Source organism: Gopherus evgoodei, chromosome 6 (genome assembly GCF_007399415.2).
Source record: "Gopherus evgoodei ecotype Sinaloan lineage chromosome 6, rGopEvg1_v1.p, whole genome shotgun sequence".
Taxonomy (NCBI): Eukaryota; Metazoa; Chordata; order Testudines; family Testudinidae; genus Gopherus; species Gopherus evgoodei.
The window spans coordinates 64,927,646-64,950,443 of record NC_044327.1 but is presented as its reverse complement, the minus strand read 5'-3'; the positions used below and the strand labels follow the sequence as shown (position 1 = coordinate 64,950,443).

General features: G+C 40.2%; 1 protein-coding gene across 5 annotated transcripts in view; it reads right to left on the bottom strand.

The window, feature by feature from the left end:
- Window positions 1–22,798, bottom strand: part of MCC (MCC regulator of WNT signaling pathway) — a 356,575-nt gene that overhangs the window by 167,516 nt on the left and 166,261 nt on the right. The window contains exon 1 of one of the 5 annotated variants that reach the window (XM_030566226.1): window positions 10,302–10,438. The exons of the other annotated variants lie outside the window; for them this stretch is intronic. Coding sequence (XP_030422086.1) covers window positions 10,302–10,406 — 105 coding nt within the window. The 5' untranslated portion in view covers window positions 10,407–10,438. Of the gene's footprint in view, window positions 1–10,301; window positions 10,439–22,798 lie in introns of those variants that run through there. 5 annotated transcript variants of the gene reach the window in all.

The following is a 22,798-nucleotide window of genomic DNA, read 5'->3' as shown; positions in this document are numbered from 1 at the left end:
TCATTTCAGATAGAACTAAAAAGATGCTGTAACCAGACTTTACTGATTCTCTGAAATGGCATGCTTTAGTTTGTCCAGTACTACTACTTCCAATTAAATTAAATTAAATTAAATTAAAGTACTGGTAACTTGTACATTGTATTTTATGCATTTTTATATGAGTTAGAGGTGACCGGGGAGGCTTAGAAAAACTCTTTAATGGCTCGATCCTACAGTCACCAGAGGCAGTATATTGTACAGAGCGGACAATACTTATTTCAACAGAGTACTCATGAGAGTGAGCACCAGAGCTCAGAAACAGATGGTATGAGCCCATACGCCATACTAGCACCACTCTCAAGCTACTTGCTTGTTCTCCAGAATCACAGCTTTCATTGTTTTAAAAAGTACATCCCCAGCTGTAACTGTTGCAGAGAAGTACTCAATTCACATTTTTGAGATCAACTGATGTAGAGATCAGTAGTCTACAGAGAGACTGGAACAACAGCTCTGCGAGATGTGTACTGCCCCATTCATCTCAGTAAGGGGTTAACGCAAATGGTCAGTCATGATAATTGAAATATGAAGATTGTTAACTATTTCATTTTTCACAAGAAAGGAAACTGATTTGCAACATAGTGCGAGTGACAGCTTACCTTGGTGCCATAAAGCAGAGAGCATTTTGGAAATATGACCACATATTTTTTACTCTCATTAAAGGAGAGGCCAAGCAGTATATTCAAGCCTCACTGAGGGGAGTCAAGATCAAGGAGGCCAATAGGGGTCAGTGGCATGCATGCTCATATTGTCAATATGTGCATTATCTATTGTGAGAGGTATCTCATTCTGACAATTCACATGGACAGAACCTATTATGTGGATGGATTTTGGAAGAATGTAACCACCATGAGCACTATTCCTTGAGGAAGAGTTTTCAGGATCATGCCCTTTAAGAAAGAGTGCATATGTTTTCTTTGTTAGTATCATCATTAAAAAGGAGTCCTGTTATAAAAGGACCTTTTTCAGAAGAAAATCCAGCACTGCCCATTCTTGAAATCTAAATCTGTGAAATGTGATTTGAAACACTATTCACATGGATGGAGACAACATGCACATAAAAAACAATTTTAAAGTGCTAATCCATTTCAAATAAATTGTTAATCTTCAATTAAGAGCCAAGTAAGAACAGATGTATTTATGGCTACAAAAGTAATATACACACAATTATACAAATATTGACTGCCTCATAGGGAAAAATATTTCCATTATTTTTACCCCAAAGCAATTTTTTTTCTCTATAAGTCACTGCTGTCCCTGGAGACCATCATCATCTGTTTTATTATCACTTCGATTTTTATGTAGTGAAGTTTTTATGGCCACACAGACTTCAGTGCTTAAAAACTACACTAGCCAGCCTGCTTCCCCAACATGTTCCATCCCAGAGGAGCTCCCACCCTAACTATTCTTTTTACTATCACAGGTCACACCAGCCTGTGTGCTCCTCCTCCTGTGGAGATAATGGGCTGTCTGGCTCTGCTTCTCAAGAGAGATTTTAGGAGATCCAACTGTCTGCTCTCATGTAAGACTGCAGTTCTGACTTCCAAGAAGATTGGCCTTTTCCAGGTGTCAGTGTCATTTATCAGAAATGACATCACATGTACAGAATTGCATTCCACAGTGTTCTACTACAGCTCTGGCACGCACACACACTATACATGTATACTTGAGTCTTTTTAGTTTAAATTCAGCACATGAAAATGTTTGATAAAATGCAACATTACACTGGTACAGTATTTCACCTTATAAAACTGCAATGTAACGGACTTAACATTAAAAGGGAACTTCTCAGTCTCGTTGTTAAGGAGAGCATGAAGCCGCTCTTCTTTTGTCTCAAAAACAAAGGAGGAAAAATCACTTGCTTAAAGGATCAACAGCTAAATCATATTCATTAAACAATATTTGAGATTTTTCTCTTCCATATTATTTTTAAACCAGTGCTGCACTTATTGATGATGTGCAGAGAGCTCCACAGGTTCACCCAACCAGCTATAGCTTGTTACAACTTTCTGGCCCCAAAGACCCTCCCTAATTTAGATTGTCTGTACCAGGCCCGGAACAAAGATTTATATACATACTTGAACCTTAGCCAATGGGGAAGTGACTTGCAAAACTATAAAAACTCTTCTATTGATCTACAGTTAAGGATGATTTTGCAGAAAATTATACTTCGTTCACACTGTAGTCTTGTAACAGGCTCATTTCTTTCCCGTTCCATCATCTCAAACCAGACTGGATGTTTCTAAATTTGTAAGAACCAGTGGATTTTTGACTGGGTTCCCTTCACTAGTAAAGCCTTGTGCAGCAACACACAATGCTTGGGGGGGAGGGATAGCTCAGTGGTTTGAGCACTGGTCTGCTAAACTCAGGGTTGTGAGTTCAATCCTCAAGGGGGCCATTTAGGGATTGAGGGCAAAAATCTGTCTGGGATTGAGCAGGGGGTTGGACTAGATGACCTCCTGAGGTCCCTTCCAACCCTGATAATCTATGATACAATTGGAAGTAAACTCCCCCCGCTTAATGCACTCTGCAAGAAGGGAGAGGGCAGTATCTCACCATCCTGGGCCTGGCCAGCTTCCCCCTTTGCACTTCCTTCTTCTCCTTTAACTGTCCCCAGATGACAAGATTATTCTTCTCATTAGCTCATCAACCTCCTGCCTAATAAAGCCATTGAGAACTCATCTCCCCTCCCCCAATTAAATCCACTCCAGGGAGAACAGCTAGTACCTTAGGGGACCAGAATGCCAGGTCAGCTTTAGGCTCCTAGCACTTTGTCACAGGTCCTCACATAGATTACAGTGCATGGATCTTGTCAAAACAGACTGCACTAGAGCTGTTGGTCTCCCAGAGCCACATTGGCTCACGTATTTTGGGACTATCAGAAGGCCTAATCCTTTTGGCGAGCAGTAAGCAGGAAGATTAATATGATAAATACCTCCTTAAAAATTACATCCGAGAACTTATGTTTTGGGATGTATTCCATCATCTTGGAAACTCTCCAATTCACAGAAAGCTTGGTTCTCTAATGCAGGGCTTGTAGCCTAACTACTCATTGTTTAGATGGAAGAGCAGATTGCCTCCAGGGATAGAAGCCTGGCACAGCAACTAGGCTGACCTGCCTGCTAACAAGTGTGTAACATTTCGGAGAAGGAGGACCCCAGACAAATTTGAAAAGATTTGGTCTGATTTTTTAGAAATCTTAGATTAATTCTTGCAGATGGAAACAAAAGCATCACTCTTGTTTTCCCTCTCTCATTCCCCTCCCTTCCCATTCCCTTTTGATGATTTTTTTTTGTTTTCCCCTCCTTATTTTGGGGGTTTGTGGGAAATCAAAATAGAAAAATCATAGGAACAAAATACACAATGCTGAAGTTAAATCTAATGTTTTATAAATAAAGAATAAAAGAAAACGGTCAACGGAGGACTTCTCTTTTTACTGAGCATCTACAGCATGGGAAGCCACAAAGCAAACTTCCCTACAAAGCCTTCCCAAGCATGATCTGGAGAGGACCATTTCCAGGAGTGAAAGGACAGATTCAATCTTTGTGCCTATTTGACCTTGTAGCTGTTCTTATAAAAGTAATGCCAGTTGTAATGGTGGGTTTTGTGATGTTCATACATGTCCTCTAAGACCTGACCTAAAAAACACAACATCCATATGCCCCCTGAACAGGCACTGGATTGTAATAACTTCTGTTCACTACCGCCCGGGGCTGGATTTAAATTACCGTAACAGATGAGAGTACTCTGGACATCTATACAGCACCTTCTATTAATGGATTTTAAAGCCTTACAGATATTAATGTATTAAAAAGTCTCAAAACATGCATGTGAGTTAGGTAAGGTACAGAAAAGTCTGTGGCAGAGTCAGATCAGATTTCCCATCTCCCACTCTGGTGCTCTCACTGCAATTTCATGTGTCCTCACTGTATTAGAGGTGAAGGTTCCCATGTCTCATTACCGTAGTCTAAGATTTCTAAATAATGCAGAGCCTAAAGAATTCAGTTCATCCACTGAAATCTTCTGAGAAGATCCCAGACGCTGTCACATTGCACATTTTATCACAATTTTCAAATTAGTAACAAGCTTTAACTGACAGCTTCATTTATTGGATATGCTCTTTTACCTGACACATTCCTTTCATGCAGTCAAATAAGTTATGAAACATTATCCATACATATCTGCTAATTCATTGCTAATCTTCTTTAAAGGAAATCCTCCTCCATGTTCTGACAAATTTTTCTGACAGCTGTGAAACTTAAAAACATAGCAGAGCAGCTGATGTGTTTACTGTTGCCCATTTGTCAGTCACTCTGAAAGGAATGACTTGAGAAGTCATGTACTTATTGAAAGATGAGCGGGAAGTTAGAGTATGTGCTATTCCACATTTGCTTCAAGGTTATTTAACACAGTTAACATATGTTATAAATGTCCCAGTCATGATTGTTTACAGTGTTGTTGTAGCTGTGTTGGTCCCAGGATAAGAGAGAGACAAGGCAGGTGAGGTAATATCTTTTATTGGATCAACTTCTGTTGGTGCAAGGTACAAGCTTTGGAGCTACACAGAGCTGTTCTTCATGTCTGGGGAAGGAAGCAGTGTCTGAGCTAAACATAAATAGAGTGTGCATATAAGGCACATCAACTATTTATCCATATTACTCTCAGGTTTTATTACATGAAACAATTTATTAACTGGCACTAATTTCTGCAGAGCTTGTACAACTTTAAATTTTAAAAGCCTGACTCTTTATATTCATTGTAGAGTGGTTCAATAAACTATGAAATACAATTATCCAGGCATTCTATTTTCAGTTCAACTACCAGGAGCTGTATGTTATTTTAAGAATTGCACACCTTCAAGGACATGCAAAAACAAAAACACTTAGGTCACCCACAAAATAGGTTTAGAAGTCTTGTAAAAATGAAAAATCTTTAGAAGGAATCCAGACATGAAAAGCCCTGGTTAAATTTTAACATCCAATTATTCAAATTATCCAAATATATCCAATTATTCAACTACCCTAATAAATGCTGTGCTGTAATAGCTTTTTGCCTGACCCTTTATGCTGCAATACTGAACACTCGTATGTCCATACTGAAGCCGCATGCCCAGGTGCTGTTTTGCAGCTTACAGACAGACTCCTTGCACCCATGTAGAGCCCCCTGACATCAGCGCACACCACACTGCAGAATCAAGGCACGCTTGCCAGTTTACCTAACAAGTTTATCTCCCAAACGCTTCTGTTTAAATATGACTGTTAATTCACATGAACCAAGAGCTCTCTATTTTTATAAATGTAAAATAAAGATGCTATGTTCAAATAGAAGTGAAAGGCACACCCAGGATATTTATAGTACTTCCAAAACCAGTCCCAAAACTCAGCTGAAGTTAATCTAAGCAGAAATCCAATGGTATTAAGGTTTCCACCCCAACCCCAAGGAGTTCGTTTCATATAACTCTTAAGCAGACCCTCCATACTATCAAAATTCTACCACCTGGTAGTGACAAGTAGTTAGGTTTTGAAGAGAGGGAAAAAAAAAGTAGCATTCTGATAACTCTGTTGATAGTTAGTGTATTTGTAGGAACACCCATAACTTATCTCAGGGATTTTTAAATGAACGTATTTCAGAGTGGTAGCCGTGTTAGTCTGTATCAGCAAAAAGCACTAAAAGTATTTGTGGCGCGGTGTCAATCTGTTTCTTCACTTCAGCAGGTGGGTACTGTAGTTGTAAGAATGCTTGATAGAGATCTTGCAGGTGTTTGGATGAAAGCTGGAGGCATGTAGGTAACTAAGTAATACTTACCTACATGCCTCCAGCTTTCATCCAGACCACACCACATGATCTATTGTCTACACCCAAGCTCTAAGATACAATCGCATTTGCTCCAACCCCTCAGAAGCAGACAAGCACCTACAGGATCTCTGTCGAGCATTCTTACAACTACAATACTCATCTGCTGAAGTGAAGAAACAGACTGACGGAGATAGAAGAGTACCCAGAAGTCACCTACTACAGGACAGGCCCAACAAAGAAAGTAACAGAATGCTACTAGCCGTCACCTTCAGCCCCCAACTAAAACCTCTCCAGCGCATCATCAAGGATCTACAGCCTATCCTGAAGGACAATCCCTCATTCTCTCAGATCTTGGGAGACAGGACAGTTCTCGCTTACAGACAGCCCCACAACCTGAAGCAAATACTCACCAGCAACCACACCCCAAAAAAACTAACCCAGGAACCTATCCTTGCAACAAAGTCTGTTGCCAACTCTGTCCACATATCTATTCAGGGGACACCATCATAGGACCTAATCACATCAGCCACAGTCAGAGGCTCGTTCACCTGCACATCTACCAATGTGACGGGGGGGAGGGATAGCTCAGTGGGTTTGAGCACTGGCCTGCTAAACCCAGGGTTGTGAGTTCAATCCTTGAGGGGGACATTTGGGGAACTGGGGCAAAAAATCTGCCTGGGGATTAGTCCTGCTTTAAGGAGAGGGTTGGACTAGATGACCTCCTGAGGCCCCTTTCAACCCTAATATTCTATGATTCCATATTATGTGCCAACAATTCTCCTCTGCCATATACATTGGCCAAACCAGACTGTCTCTACACAAAAGCATAAACGGACACAAATCAGACATCAAGAATAACATTCAAAAACCAATCTGAGAACACCTCAACCCCTCTGATCACTCAATTACAGACCTCCAAGTCACAAAACTCCAACAAACAAACTTCAGAAACAGACTCCAATGAGAAACTGTAGAATTGGAATTAATTTGCAAACTTGACACCACTAAACTAGGCTTGAATAAAGACTTGGAGTGGATAGGTCATTACACAAAGTAAAATCTATTTTCCCACAATAATTTTTGCCCCTACTGTTATTCACACCTTCTTGTCAACTGTTGAAAATGGGCCATCCTGATTATCACTACAAAAAGTTTTTTTTTCTCCTGCTGATAACAGCTCACTTTAACTGATTAATCTCATTATAATTAGTATGGTAACACCAATTTTTTCATGTCCTCTGTGTTTATATATCTTCCTACTGTATTTTTCACTGCACGTATCCGATGAAGTGGGTTTTAGCCCACAAAAGCTTATGCTCAAACAAATGTGTTAGTCTCTAAGGTGCCACAAGTACCTCTTTGAATTTTTTTTTTGTCAGTTGGTCTAACAAGTACAAATCTTAGATACATGTTCATTTAAAAACAATCTGCCTCCTCAGGTGTTAATATGTACTTCTCTGTTCAGAGGTACAGACTACATCTCTACCTCTGAATCTACCTAAGCCAGTGTGCACTGAAATCAATAGGAGTGCTTTCTTGTTGACTTCAGTGGGCTTGTTGTTGTTCTTGTTGTCGATAACTTCTTGTTAACTTCTGAACAGGCCTCTGCTGTATTACAATCACTGTAGTTAGAATGGAAAAGATTTACTATGGTAAAACATCCAATCCCCTTCCTGGCAAGTGCAGGACTTTTCTCTGCAGTAGCTCCAACAGAACTCTTGGACTGAAGTTGTCTAACAAGAAGTTTATTTTACTATAAATTCACAAAATACTGAAGATGCACAATTTGACCAAAGTTCCACCACAATTAGGGGTTAGGAAGCCCAACCTGCTAATTTTAGGATATATACGTGTATATATATATATATATATATATATACGTATATATATATATATATGTGTGTGTGTGTGTGTAGGTCACAGAAGATTTGCAGATTAATTTCAAGTTGAGTCAAGTGAATTCTGAGTTGTATAATGACAACTGTAATTTTTCATTCATATTTTTCCTTCAGGTGTACTTTTTGTAACCAGAAAGGACGTAAAGTGTTTTTTGGCCTAACCTGAGTTAAGTATCTAATTCAATACAACTACAATAACAAAATAGTAATCAAAACCTCATCCATATCTATCCAGAAATATAAGGATGACTTGAATATTGTAATCTTGAAACAGAACTTCTGACATTATTAACATCAGTATACTGAGTGGAGAAATGTATGGAAAAGAAGCTATTGCTTACATTTACTAAAAATTATCTAATAGCTAATTTAGAATCTTCCTCTCCTACCCAATCAAAAGGGGGGAAACAATCTAGCAGAGAAATCAGTGTTTTTATCTTTCAGTGGGCCAGTTTCTCCAGTCAAGAATGTTTTTTTCAGTTCAAACTGTACATTCTGTTATCTGAGGATACATTAAAGGGTTTGTTTTTGGTTTTTTTTCTTACATTGAAAGATCAGCTCGGCAGTCTAGTGGCAGTGATCTGCATAATCCTAGGCTTAATTCCTGGGCCACTCTCTCTTGCCCTTGTGGGTTGGTGGAGGAAAAAATGTAAACCCCCTGGCAGGGAAATGACTGCCTTACTCTGCTCAACAGGGACTCCCCTCCAGTAGATGAAAATGGTACTTATAAATTCAATTCAGACAGATGGCTGATAAAGTTCTACAGCTAAACCAAAGGTGGAATTGTAAAAGTGGGCATGATGGCAGGGTCCTCAAGATGCTGACATATTCACAGAAGGCCCTGGGGGTAAAAGGTTGTTATGCGAGGAATATTACCTGTGAATAAGTAAATAGAGATGGTGATACATGAGCTGTGAGACTGGTATAGCAGTCTTTCTAGATGGCAAACATGATATAGCTTGTACAGGAATAATATCAAGTAAAATATCAACATGTCTTATAATCACATTCAATTAACCAAACATAGTTCTACATTCAGGGACAAATACCATTTGTCTTACTCACAGAATGGATTCCATTGACATCAGTTGAAATACTCACAAGACTAGGGTAAGGATGATACGGCCCTCATGCCAGGTCTATACTGGGAGTGCTTTGCTAGTATAGCACTATACTGGAAAAGCACTCCTAGCATGGATACAGCTTACGCTAGCAATACTGCACTTCTGCTAACGCCAGCCCCCTGAGAAAAAATAAGATAAGATATACCAACAAAAGCTGTTTTGGTGGCATAACTGCATATATACTAGGGCCTTTTGCCAGCACAGCCATTTGTCAGGAGTCACAACTCTTCCTAACACAGCTGTGTAGTGCAGACCTGGCCACAGTGTCCATCCTGGCCAAGGAAGTGGAAATAGGCATCAAGAGCCACTTTCAACTAGTCAAAGGAAGGATAGGGAAGGAATGAGAGTCACAGGGTTATTAATGTACCTAATCACAGTCAATCCAGAGTGGGATTTACTGAAGACTCAAAGAAAGGTAGGATATGACCTAAGTATAAAACTCTGTTGCGCTCTTTATTCTGGAAATGTTTGGAATTTAAACCTTTCCTCATCACCCCATTTCCAGCAGAAGATTACTATTATTACTACCCACCACACTGTAATCACACTAAGAATTTACAGAGTGCTTTCCATTATGAAAGTACTGTACAAATATTAGCTAATTAATTTTCAGCACTCTGTTTACACAGGTGGACAAATTGAAGGAGAAACACCATAAGAGACTTGTCCGGGACCACATAGTGAGCCACCTTAAACCTGTATACCCAAGGTGGTTAGCTGCAACAACACATTAATGCTACACTAAAAAAGACAATGTGAGAAATAATAATGATACCAGGGACTATTTATAAGACAAAGTTAATCAATAATGAAAAATAAATGAGAGTTTTCTTTGTAAGTGGAACTCAACACATCTGTGGAATTTACACAAAATTGCAGTTCACAAGTATAAATCACTTCCCTGCATAAAAGAACATAGGTCCAGTGCATTCTCATTAGAAGATCAGTAGGTAGAGGAAAGGAGAGGAGGAGAAATTCCAAAAGGGGTAGGCAATAAAGGAGATGGGGAAGGAAGTTTTATCCTAAATTAAATCATCCATAGAAGCAAAAAACCTTAATAATCTCCTCACAGCAAAACAAACAGCCCCCCCCCCAAGTATACAACATAAACTTGCACAACCCACACTTATGTGATTGATCATTAACCAACTGATCTTATTGGCATTGCAGAAGTAATCCCAAAATAAAAATAAACTGTTCTTGAAACTATTTCTTCAATGCACTAGCCGAACAAGGGATTTCCTCCTTCTGTGCCAAGCATGCATGTCTCTTTCCTAGAAATCTTATATGCACATTGGTTTATATACAGAAGAGAAATATTTTATCCAAAAGAAAAAGTAAAGCAACAAACATTTTTGTTAAGGTTCAATTAATAAATGTAGCACCTTGTTAAGGAGAAAGATTTCCAGCAGCATTTCTTAAGAATTAATTATCCTTAAAAGCTTACCAGTCCTCCGACTTCTGAAATGTGCCCTTGAAAGAACACTTTGCAGCAGACTAAAATAAAGCAACAAACTGTAGAGTTTGATATTTTACTATCGATAGAAGACATTTCTACAGAAACATTGCACTCTCCATCAGAGTTACTTTTTCTCTAATTTGTTAGTCTTTCTAATCTTCTTGAATTCCCACTTCAGACAAGGAAGGCAGAAACTAAACAACGCTTCTCTGGTATAGATATATATAGAAAGCATTTGGAGTTAATACTCGACTCATCTTCCAGCCCACTTCCTGAAGGAAACTCAGGACACCCCCACCCAGCCTCCTACATAATAGTATATTACCTCCTATATACTGGATGCTGGCTGAAAACAAAACAGAAGCTGACTCTGCCAACAGCAAATGTTCCATGTGCTATGAAATCACTGAGACCACTGATAACAGTAAAGTATTACTCTGCTTATGTACATATAGAACCTTCTTTACCAAAGTATCCAATCAAGTGTTATCACTCAGTAGCAAGTGTCCCCAAGACTACTTGAGGCAATGGGCCACATCTTCAGGTGATTTAATCAGCATAGCTTCATAGAAGTCAGTCAATATAAATATGACAATTTAAACCAGCTCAGGCTCTGACCCAGTTTTTACTGAGATGTAAAACTGGAGGCCTCAATTCATTATTGGTCATTTAAATACCTTGTTAAAAGAATTAAACCAGGTATCCCAACAAAATTCCAGTTTGGGTGATTATATTCTTATTATGTAATATTCACTCTGTCTTTTCAAATTGAATAAGGTATCAACTTTTCTCCAAATTTATTGTATGTGGTTTACTGTACATACTGTAGTGCTGCAGTATTGCACCCTAAAGTGGCTGTATTTTATTGGAAGAGTGTAGCATTCCTATATGTTTAGTTTTATAAGTCAGTCTATACAGCACTTGGGTTCCCTGTTCCTTCTTGATGAAATGCGCTAAAACGCAAGTCATATCATTACTGACATAATAAAACAGTGAAAATGTAATAGGTATTTCTTAGTAAAAAACTTATAAGTGAAATTTAAAAAAAATGTGCAGGATGAATTATCTAATGGCTTTATTCTGTGGACCACTTTGTAAGAGAAAGTTCCTTTTGTGGACCTTCCTTTTTTTTTTTTTTTTTTTTAAAAACACCCTCTCCCTGCTCCAGTTTAATTCTCAAAATGTTCCATTCCTTGGAATGCAATGAAGGGTTCCACCAACCACAGTTTGAGATAACCATTGATATAAAGTAACCTTTCAAAGAAACCAAACCAACCAATACTTCTTCAAAGAAATGCCACCAACTACTGGAGGCTCAGAATTAAGCTTTCATAAAGAAAAATGTTTTATAAGGCTATGTGTCTAGTATACAGATGATGATGTTTAAGACATTAAAACATTTCTTCACCAATGAAAACATAGGTGCATTGCAAAGGAACGCTAGAAACATGAACACAACAGCATTATGCTAGTCATGAGAACGAGAAAGTGAAACTGGCCAGTCTTGGTTCACCACACAAGTTGAATAAAAGGTACAATGAAACAGAAAACAAAGATCGTGAAAAGCAATTTAAATTTTTAAAAATTCTTTCTATTTCAATAACGTACAGTCTGATTGGAAAGAACATGTAAAGGAAAGAGACTTACTGGCACTGGAAAGCTAGAAATAAGGATATTTGGGTGGAAAAAACAGGGATACAACTTCTAACTTCACTTGAAATATGTTAAGACTACAAGCGCTTTTTGGAGGAACAAAGTGGAAAAATGGCAAATATATCCCTAAAAATGTTAAGACTGTTCCTCTTTAATGGAGAAAACTGACGTAAATGAAGAACAAACTTTAAAAAATGAAATATAGGTAAAATGCAATATGGGTAGAATTCACCCTGGTATAGAGGAGTCATGCGGAGCCAGATGTTCTGCATCTTCTGCATGCTGCACCCCAACTGGCACAAAGAGTTACATTAGGAATGATCCAGGGAGGAACTACTGGATTGGTTTCACAGTAACACAGATCCAGTGGCCCTAAAGTCCTGTGCAAGAAGTGCGCGTGCTGTTCCAGTTCACAGGATGAGTGATGGGGGAAGGATTCATTGTAATCCCATGCTCTGACCTCGGGTTAAGGAGTTGATTTTTTTGTCCCCATTCTTCCATATAAAGCCTGACAACTCAGATCTTATCGGGGTGAAGTGAATTTCATCTACTTGATTTTTACCTTGACAGTGTTCCTTTAAAGTTATTTTATTCAGTTAAAACAAATTGGGTCTTGCTACCAAAAGAACACATTTACTGATACGAGCTCCTATAATCTAATAAATCACACTTTATTTAGTAGAACATAGAAAAATTTGCATTCAGATCAATTTCAAGAACATATTTCAATAGTACACCTCTACCTCAATATAACGCTGTCCATGGGAGCCAAAAAAGTCTTACCGTGTTATAGGTGAAACCGCATTATATTGAACTTGCTTTGATCCATCAGAGTGGGCAGCCACACCCCCCGGAGCGCTGCTTTACCGTGTTGTATCCGAATTCATGTTATATCGGGTCGCGTTATATCAGGGTAGAGGTGTATGTTTTTAAATGACAAGGCATGACTGTTCAAAATACTTAAAAAGCAAACTCCTTGCAGCATTTCTTTTGTAAAGAAATAACTACACTGAAAGGATACTCAACAGTTAGTATCAGGCTAACTAGAGGCATCCTGTTTAATGAAACTGACAAGATTTTCCAATCCTTTTATTTCATTCTTTATGCTTCACATCTTTGGATTTTTAAAGCTAATTTACATTTTTTTCCTGGAGTGAAAATTTAATAGCTTATAATTTAAAAAAAATATCTGAAAGTTCAATCAGCCATATGAGCTACATAAATTAATTGAGAAGCAGCTAATCATTTTAAATAAACTGAAAATACGTTCAGAATTTATTTCATTTATTTTATAATGCTCCTTTGGCTTGCCTGGGCTTCACTTTCTCTCTCTTTTTTTTTTTTTTTTTTTTTTTTTAAACATCAAAAGCACTTTTCACTGTGCCCTTTTATACTAATGCAGGGGCAATAATTTTAGAAGGCACCATATGAATCAGAAGTGATTAAATTAGCTCTGGACTGCCCCTTTAAAGCCCTTCTGTCCCTGAACTTTTCTTCCTCCTCCCAAGTTCAACACACCCCATTCCATAATTTCTGCAAACCCTGTCTGTCTGGCTATTCTGGTGCACTCATGCGGCTATGCGCAGGCGTGATGTGAGCTCCTCAGCAATACTCCTAGATGTGTTATTTCCCCCTCAGCCCTTTTCTTTATAGCAGATAGAAGGCAACAGAAGTGACACTGTCCTGCTTCTTGATTGCTCTGAACTAGGACACAATCCCCCTTGCTGGCTGCTGGAACTTGGAACAGGGCAGCATTCGCTTCCTTCTCGGGCCAGGAGCTCAGGGGCCAAGCAGGACGGTCCCATTGGCCGGATGTGGCCCGTGGGCTGTAGTTTGCCCACCCCTATTCTAGATAGCGTTGTTCCCATTGCGAACCGTTTGAAAAATAGTAGACAAGACTTGTCTTTTGAGAGATGTTACCTTACAAAAGTTACCTTACAATTTCTCTACGTTTCTCTTAACTCACAGTGGATAAAAAAAGAGAGGGGAGGAGAATCTGTGCCCTTTGTCTATACCATCTGGTCCTTAATTTATCCAACACTCCACTGAAATATCGAGAACACAATAGGCTTCTAAGGTTCTGGCTGCTGTACATATATCAGCTTTAGTGTTATATTACTGAACGGTATTATCTCAAAATAGGAACCAGTGGCAGGATAAAATGATGTAGGTTCAACTCTGACATTGACACCAAACAACAACAAAGTAAAACAATCATACACTGTATATCGGGGTGGGCAAACTACGGCCCATGGGCCGAATCCAGCCCATCAGGGATTTGCACCACATCCCTGTGGACCCGGGGGGGGGGAGGAGGGCAGAGGGCTCCATGCACTGCCCTCACTTGCAGGCACAGCGCCCTGCAGCTCTCGCTGGCCAGAACCGAGGAACCGTGGCTAATGGGCACTTCAGGGGAGGTACCCACAGGCCACAGGGACATGGTACCGGCCACTTCCAGGAGTGGTGCAGGGCCAGGGCAGACAGGCAAGGAGCCTGTCTTAGCCTCGTTGCGCATCACTGCCACCCCAGAGCTGCTCCAGGTAAGTGGCTCCAGGCCAAAGCCCACACCCAGAACCCTCCTGCACCCAGCACCCCAACCCCCTGCCCTGAGCCCCCTGCTGCACCATGCACCCCTCCTGCACCCCACCCCCTTGCCCTGAGCTCCCTCCTGCATCCCATCCCCTTGCCCTGAGCCCCTTCCTGCACACCACACTCCCTCCTGCACACTGCACTCCTTCCCACACCCCAACCCCCTGTCCCAGCCCTGCATTCATGGACCTGCATGCAATTTCCCCATCTAGACGTGGTCCTCGGGCCAAAAGGTTTGCCCACCCCTCCTGTATATATACACAGGATGCCATATACATATATTCCATGAACAATAACAATTCAATTTGAGAAACCAATAGTTTTATCTCACTGATGAATCTTTACACATGCAATGTTTCTTGACTGATTTGGGTAAGTTTAAATGCTGTAGATCTGTGTGGACAGAGTGAAACAGCACTTTGTGTGTGTGCCATATTGATGCAGAGGCTGAAGAGAAGACTGAAATATTCTTAGATAAGTGAAGGGGAAATTCTACTGCAGTAGTCTTGTGCCACCAATATCATTATCTGAATTACATCCTTCAGCAACAACAAGTCAATCGGATTTGGAAAATAAATGTATTTCCCAGTATTTCCTGTCCTTTTCCCCTTCCAGTGTAATCACAGATAAATTATTTCTGGCTGCTAGATTAGTATCAGGCATCAAGAAAGCAAAGTTAGGTTCAAAACGCACTGCACGAAATCACCATTAGTTAAAGCAACATATGTACGTGCCCTGAAGTTACAGAAGCAAAAAATAGTTTCTGCACATAAAATTACATTATACTCTACTCCAATGCCCAATATTTTGCATTTTAACATCGAGGTTATTTTTCCTTTTTGCAGAACATTTCAAACTTAACTAAATGGAGACAATCCGTTGCTTGTAGTAGCAAATCACATCACCTATTAGATTTAAAACACAGATGTAGTTTGGAAGACACTGGGCAAGTGAGTTGGATATAGGTGGTTTTGTGGTTGTTTTTTCTGCTCTCTCTCACTCAAGAAAGCTTCCACTGTAAAAGGATTTCTTCATTTCTAGGTTTACAATGGTTTTGTATAAATAAATAAATTAATTAAAAAAAAGAATTAGTCAAGAAAACACTGTAAAGGTAAGGACCGAACCCTGCCTTTGGGTACATGCAAGCAGTTCCCAGCGGTAACAACAAGATCCCCACACTCCTATATCTAAGAGCAGAATTTAGCCCTAAGAGCACAATGAAACAAAAAACAAAACAGTACATTAGGAACACTGGACCCCAATCCTGCAAGCGCTTGTGTAATCACTTAACTTTAAGCATATGAATAACCCCAGTGGCTTCATCGGAACTACCCATGGTAGCAAAGTTAGGCATGTGAATAAAGTGTTTGCCTGACTGGGGCCAAATCAGTTTGTAAGTATTTTAAATGTTCACAACCAGTTTAATACTTTCTCATCTCTTCTAATAAACCCTATTTTATAACATAATGCTATATATTTGAATGCTAAAAGTGTAAAACAAATTTTAATCAAACAGATTCATTACAGACATCTTCTGACAATTCTCCCCTTCAGATAGTTTACACAAATTGTAGGCTTTTTTCCTCCAGCCCTCTAGCTTCAGCAGAAGAATGAAGAGCAGGCAGTTTAATTCACAAAGTTAATACATCAGTTGTCAGCCCATGAACAGATGTTCCTAAGACTTAGTCTTAACAAAAAAACATTCTTCAAACTAATACTAAACATTAAACAGGTTTTTTAAACTAAAGGGGGCAATTATATTTACAGAAACTTGGGGTTACAGTACATCAGAGCTAGCCGACCCCCCAGCCAACTGCAGAGCAGAGTTATACAAAGCAACCTGTAGCTGCCCTCACCTTTAATATGGAATTCTGATCCACATGGATTAAGATGGCTCCCTAGATTCTGTAGCCAAGTCTCTGTATCAAAATGAGAGGGACTCCAAACTGCTCCAGTTCATGCAAACTTAGGAGTGGTCCTGGTATGTTGCTAATTTGATTCTCTGATGGACAACGGTTAAACACCCCTGCTTTAAATGAAACCTGTACTTGTATCTCTTTTCCCCCCTTTCCCTTTAGTTATATAACTATCCCAGAATAAAATGTTTCATTCATTCTGAAGCACATTATCTTGTACTGTTACTTTCTTGAAAGGGCCAAGCAAACAAACTATTTTTCAACCTTAGATCAGAGTCTTCTTTGACCTTGGGAGCTGACTGCTCAAGCCAGGAAACGGGTGAAGTACTAACAAACTGAGTGATGTGTGCTAAAACAATTTTTATTTTACTGTTTTCTTTAAACAAGAACCTTGGCTCATATCAGCCCAAAGCTAACAAGCAGATTTCCTCCCGCTCCCCATGTTTTTCAATCAATGTCTGCTAACAGGATAGAAGTAAAAATGTCATATTTAAAATGACAAGAAACACATTTAAAATAGTGGTAACTTATAATTAGAGCCCTACAAATCTGCTGATATCCACTTTACATCCATGGACCATGGTTGCGGATTGGGTGCAGATACAAATTTTGTATCCACACAGGGCTCTACTTATAATAATCTAAAAATTGTATATATATTACACACACACACACCCCTACTTTTCTTCTTTTCCTGGGTAGGATAATCATTTAAATTACCCCACTAACACAGGAAACTAAAACTTCTGAGAACAGATATAAAAGGACCAAAATAAGGAAGACTATTAGAACTCCCATAACCCCTGCTCTGGAGTAATTTTCCCATTGGGATTTCTTTATATTCTGGTCTCCAGTGTTGCCTCTATTCCAGTACACACAATTAAATATTTGGTGCAAAACATTTAATACAAGGTTTCTCTCTCTTGCTAATGATTTTCAAGCAGCTGAGTTTCATTTAGAAAGCATGAGGTTCCTATATTTAGGGGCTGGGAGAAATGAATGGAATAAGAATTTAAGTCATGCTCAACTGCCCTGTTTTAGCAATTTACATTGCAATAGGAAGAATCTCAAAAGGTCTTCACAGACTGTTATACAGACATAAAAACACAGATAGAAAAGCTGTATGGTTACTTGTGCGCAAAAGAAAAATGTTCACTGTGGTTCAAAGACTTGGCAGTTGTAGGATCCTCGGACCCTGCTCCTATCCCCACAACTTCTGGGGGCGGGGGGGCACTTTCTGCACAGTTCCTCTACATATAGGCTGAAGAAATCTCAGAAGGATGTCCTTTCACTTTTTGTGCTTTTGAGGCGTACTTTCACCCTCTTACCAATGCGGTCAAGGTCTAGAGGAGTGGTCACCAACCAGTAGAAAATGATCGACTACTTGATCCTGGAGCCTCTGACAGCTGATTGCAACCTCCGTCCGCTAAAAGTCCGGCAGCATAGTGGGGCTAAGGCAGGCTCTCTGCCTACCCTGGCCCTCACCGCTCCCAGAAGCAGCCAGCACGTCCCTATGCCCTCATGCACCGCATTCCCACCCCCAGCCACCCGGGAGGGCAGGGGTCTCCGTGTGTTAATACTGCAAGCACCACCACTGCAGCTCTCATTGGCTGGGAAGAGGAAACTGCAGCCAATGGGAGCTGTGGGGACAGTGTTTGCAGGTAGGAGCAGCATGTGGACCCACATGTCCGTTCCCCCCCCCCCCCCGCAGGGGCATGCTGGCTGCTTCTGAGAGTGATATGGGGCTGGGGCAGGTAGGGAGCCTGCCTTAGCTTTGCTACACTGCCACCCAGGAGCCACCTGAGGTAAGTGCCACCTGACCAGAACCCGCACCCCCCTCTCATACTCCACATCCCCGCCCTGAGCCCCCCTCCCAGAGCTAGCACCCATACCACCTCCCGCATCACAAACCCCCTCCTGCACTCCAAGCCCCAGCCCTGAGCCCCCTTCCACAGCCAGCACCCTATATTCCTTCTGGACCCCAAATCCCTGCTCCAGCCCTGGGCCCCCTCCTGGAGCCAGCACCATGTACCCCCTCCTGTATCCCAACACTCTGCCACAGCCTGGAGCCCCCTCCTGTACCCAAACTCCCTCCCAGAGCTTGCATCCGTCCCCCACTTTGGTGCCCAGGCTCTGCGCAGAAGCCGCTCCCACTAACCCCTCAGCCACAGCCCGATGCCCAAACCCCTGCCCCAGCACGGTGAAAGTGATTGACAGTAGGGGAGAGGGATGGAGTGACCATGGCATGGCTTCGGGGAAGGGACGGGGTAGATCCTGGGTTGAACTTAAATTCAAAAAGTGATCTTGTGCATAAAAAAGGTTAGAGACCATTGGTCTAGAGGGTGGTGCTAATTCCCTTTCAGTACCACACTTACCCGGGGAACCTGTTTGCAGATTAAGTTAAACGTCACCTCCAGCATCATTTTCCTTAGCTATAAAAAGAATGAATTTGCACTGAAATACAACGAAACGTCTCTTCACTAAGTCAAGTTTTGTTATGTCCTAATTCACTGCTGTCCTGTTCTGCTACGTAGTATCTCTGAGTGCACCACTGAAATTCAACTGTATCTGGGGAGAAATGCAGCGAGCAAAGGAGCAACAGTTTAAGATGGAAAATGAATATGATCATCTAAGAGGAATTTCCTGTTGGCTGAAAGTAATTAACTGAATTGAAATTTGGCCAACACACTGAGACTAAAATCCCTACTGCTATAAAGAGTGCAAGGTCAGAAACTTTGGTATTGTGTCTCATCTAAAACACACCTGTACATGCACACACAACAATATTTTATCAAATTTATTTTAAATTAAAGTCTCTGAAAAAAAAATAAAAATATTAGGTCATTAAATATAGCTAGAGTGTCATGTGTCACAAGAACATATAAATAAGGGTAGTAGGATGAAATTAAGGAAAATAATATTTAGAATGAAGAACCATAAAACATTCCTGACAAAAAATGCATGGGGACTGGGGCATAGTTTCCCCAAGGGCTGGAAATGTTTAAAACTAGACTGGATAACATACAACAAAATGTACAACACAAAACAGTCTTGGCAGAAAAAGAGATGATTTAACAGGTCTTCTCCACCTCTAATGTGTACTGTTCTATAGCTGAATATATTTTCTACATCATGAAGAAACCTTGAAGCTTTGAAGAATTATTTGTCCATCTCAACCAGGAAGGAAACTAAAGGAAATGCCAAACTGCAAACTCAACTACTAGAGGAAGTGATTTCACTCAGCTCTATCTTCAAAAGAATAAAGAAACATGCTTTAAAAAAATCTTATATTTAGAAAAAATGTATTTCAGTTAATGTCCTCTTTTTTACTCACTGGCTTCAGGACTATTACGTCAACAAAGAGCAGCTTGCTCATGACAAACTTTATAAAAAAGAAAGGAGGAATACTTGTGGCACCTTAGAGGCTAGCACATTTATTTGACCATAAGCTTTCGTGGGCTAAAACCCACTTCACTGGATGCATGCAATGCCAGTCCTTGCTTACAGACAGCCCCCCAACCTGAAGCAAATACTCACCAGCAACACACACCACACAACAAGAACACTAACCCAGGAACCCATTCTTGCAACAAAGCCCGTCGCCAACTCTGTCCACATATCTATTCAGGGGATCACATCATAGGACCTAATCACATCAGCCACACTATCAGAGGCTCGTTCACCTGCACGTCTACCAATGTGATATATGCCATCGTGTGCCAGCAATGTCCCTCTGCCATGTACTGTGAAAGTAGAATAAATTATATTGTGAAAACAGAAAGGATTAAAGAAATGCTGTCTGTACCTTTAAGCAAAACTGTTGAAATGCTGCAATCCAGGTGTCAGGAATACAGACATTCACACAGAACAACTGCACCATTTAAGGGCAATTGGTAAAGTATTAGCCTTAGATCGATAAGAGTTAGTAAGAAAATAGAATATGCATGCTATGCCCGTGGTGAATTTTACTGTTTTGCTTTCTTTGTCCCTTTGTCTAATTCCCGCTCTTTTATCTGTATAAATAAGACTGTTTGGGTCTTGCATGGCCATTCACATTATCTGGGTGTTATTGGCGGAACGCTGTGCTAATAAAACAGTGGTCTGACAAATTGTGAGTCCTGATTCTAACTTTGACAATTTGGAGGTTCCACCAAGATGGCAACCGTCTTCACTGGGGCTGTGTGATTCCTGACCGTTTTTGTAGGATGACCATGGTGGCCGGCACCTGGGCATTTGGCCCGAGTGGTCCTCCACTAGAGTGGAAAGGCGCACAGCCACAGTGAGGTCTACGCCATAGAACCTGTTGGTTCCCACTCTGTTCTGGTAGGGATCCCGGGATCTGACATCAGGAATCTGGTCAGGTAATTATTTCTGTGTTTTGTCCAGACTGAGGACTGCCCTGTCTCTGTGTCTATCCGTCCTCTTGTGGAGTGTTTGAGTCTGGGTTCCATCTCCACCCGGGGATAGGCCGACCAAGGGGTTCCTGTCCCCACGGTCTGAGTGAATGAAATCTGCACAATCGCAGCCGCACCGCACTTTGGGTAAAACCCCTGAAAGCAAGGACGATTGAGACAGTAGCCCGTGGGGTCCCTTTGTGTGTTGCACTGGGCATCGCTCTGACGAACCCGAATTTCCTCCTTGTGTAATTGATGTGTGAAGTCCTCCTGTATTGGTAACCAGACGTGTAAGTCGGGACCATTCCCTAAATGAACGCCGGCTCATTTTATGTATTTAGGATGGGTCCGGACTCCTGTAAAAAGGGTCCCAACTCCTGTAAATTTCTGAAAAAATGGTCTAGGCTAACTCAGGAGGATCCCAAAACTCAGTGGCCACTGTTAAAATCTTGGAACAAAGACTAAGTGGACATCTTAAAGGACAAACTCAGCCAACCTAAAACTAAATTGGCTAAAGAAAAGGTTAATTGTTTCATGCAGTGATGGCAAGAGGCAAATCATAGGTGGACAAAATCAAAACTCACCTCTCTCAAATATTCAAATAATAAGTTAAAAGCTTTATTAAAAGCCTCCTTTCCCACCACCAGACTGAGCACTCCCCTTTACCCCGTTCTCCAAACCCCGGATCGATCCAACCCCCTTCATACTCCCATCTCATTGTAAAAAGGACAAAAAGCCCCTTGTTCTGTTCCCCTTTGTTGTCTGCCTCAAAAACTAGTTCTTTAGTGTTCCACTACCAATTCAGCAAGGAGGGTGGGCTCCTCAACTAGCCCCCACCCTTCCTGGTCCCTTTCCTTGAACATTTCTTTCAAAATTGTGAAATGACCACAATATCACTCACAAATGGTTAATTAAAAAACAAAACAAAAACAGGATCAGGCCCAGACAAGCAGGCAAGCAACAGATAAACTGAAAAACAGGTTAAAAGCCCTAAGAAAATAGTGTCAGAAGTACAAAAAGCAGTAAGTGCAGGCATAAACCCCTGAAACAATACTTAAAATGGTAAAATCTAAGGTGATAAAGGTGTCATTTTGGGACATAAACAAGTGATTTAAAAAAAAAGAGTAAAAAGTTAACTCTGCAGAGGCTAAAAAAAATTAAGCAGTTAAACTTTATGAAAAATGTTAAAAAGGATCATGTTAAAGAAAAAAAATTCTTGGTTTCTTTGCAGCCATTCTGAAGAAAAAATGGCCCTTTTTCCAGAAAAATGCCTGTAAATAATCCATATTTTATATATATATATATATATATATATATATATATATATATATATATATATATATATACACACACACACACACATACACACACACACACACACACACACACAGAGCTATGCAGAAACAAAGCAGTGTAAAAAAATGTTAAGGAAAAGAAAATGTGTATGTATCTATTTGTCTGTGAAAATATGTAACGTTCTAGGAATCTAAACCAACACATCTGGTTTGTAAAACTCCTGTTTTCTAGGTGTAAGATAAGTTGGTTTTGTTTTTGTTTTTAATGCCACCAAAAAATCATTTGACTCTTTAATTCAAGTTGCAAAACTGACAGACCTTTTTGCAAGACCCAGGTAATTAGTGCTGTTTGGCTTTGGGATTTAGCATTTAATCCTTAAGGGGTATCTTGATTCTTTACAAAAAATAAAATGTTTTTAAATAAAGACCAAATCATGGCAGCAATAGGGTAGTCAAAATCAGGAGAATAGGAAGAGATTCTGAAGTCTTTTTGTTTGTTTGGTTTTTTTTTGGTAACAATAGCAGATAAAAGCTGTAATAAAAAAATAAGAAATTAACAGTAACCCTCTGAAGCAACAGCAGAGGGAAGGTGCACAAAACAAAAAGAAGCAATGTTAAAAACACTGAGCTTTAAAATA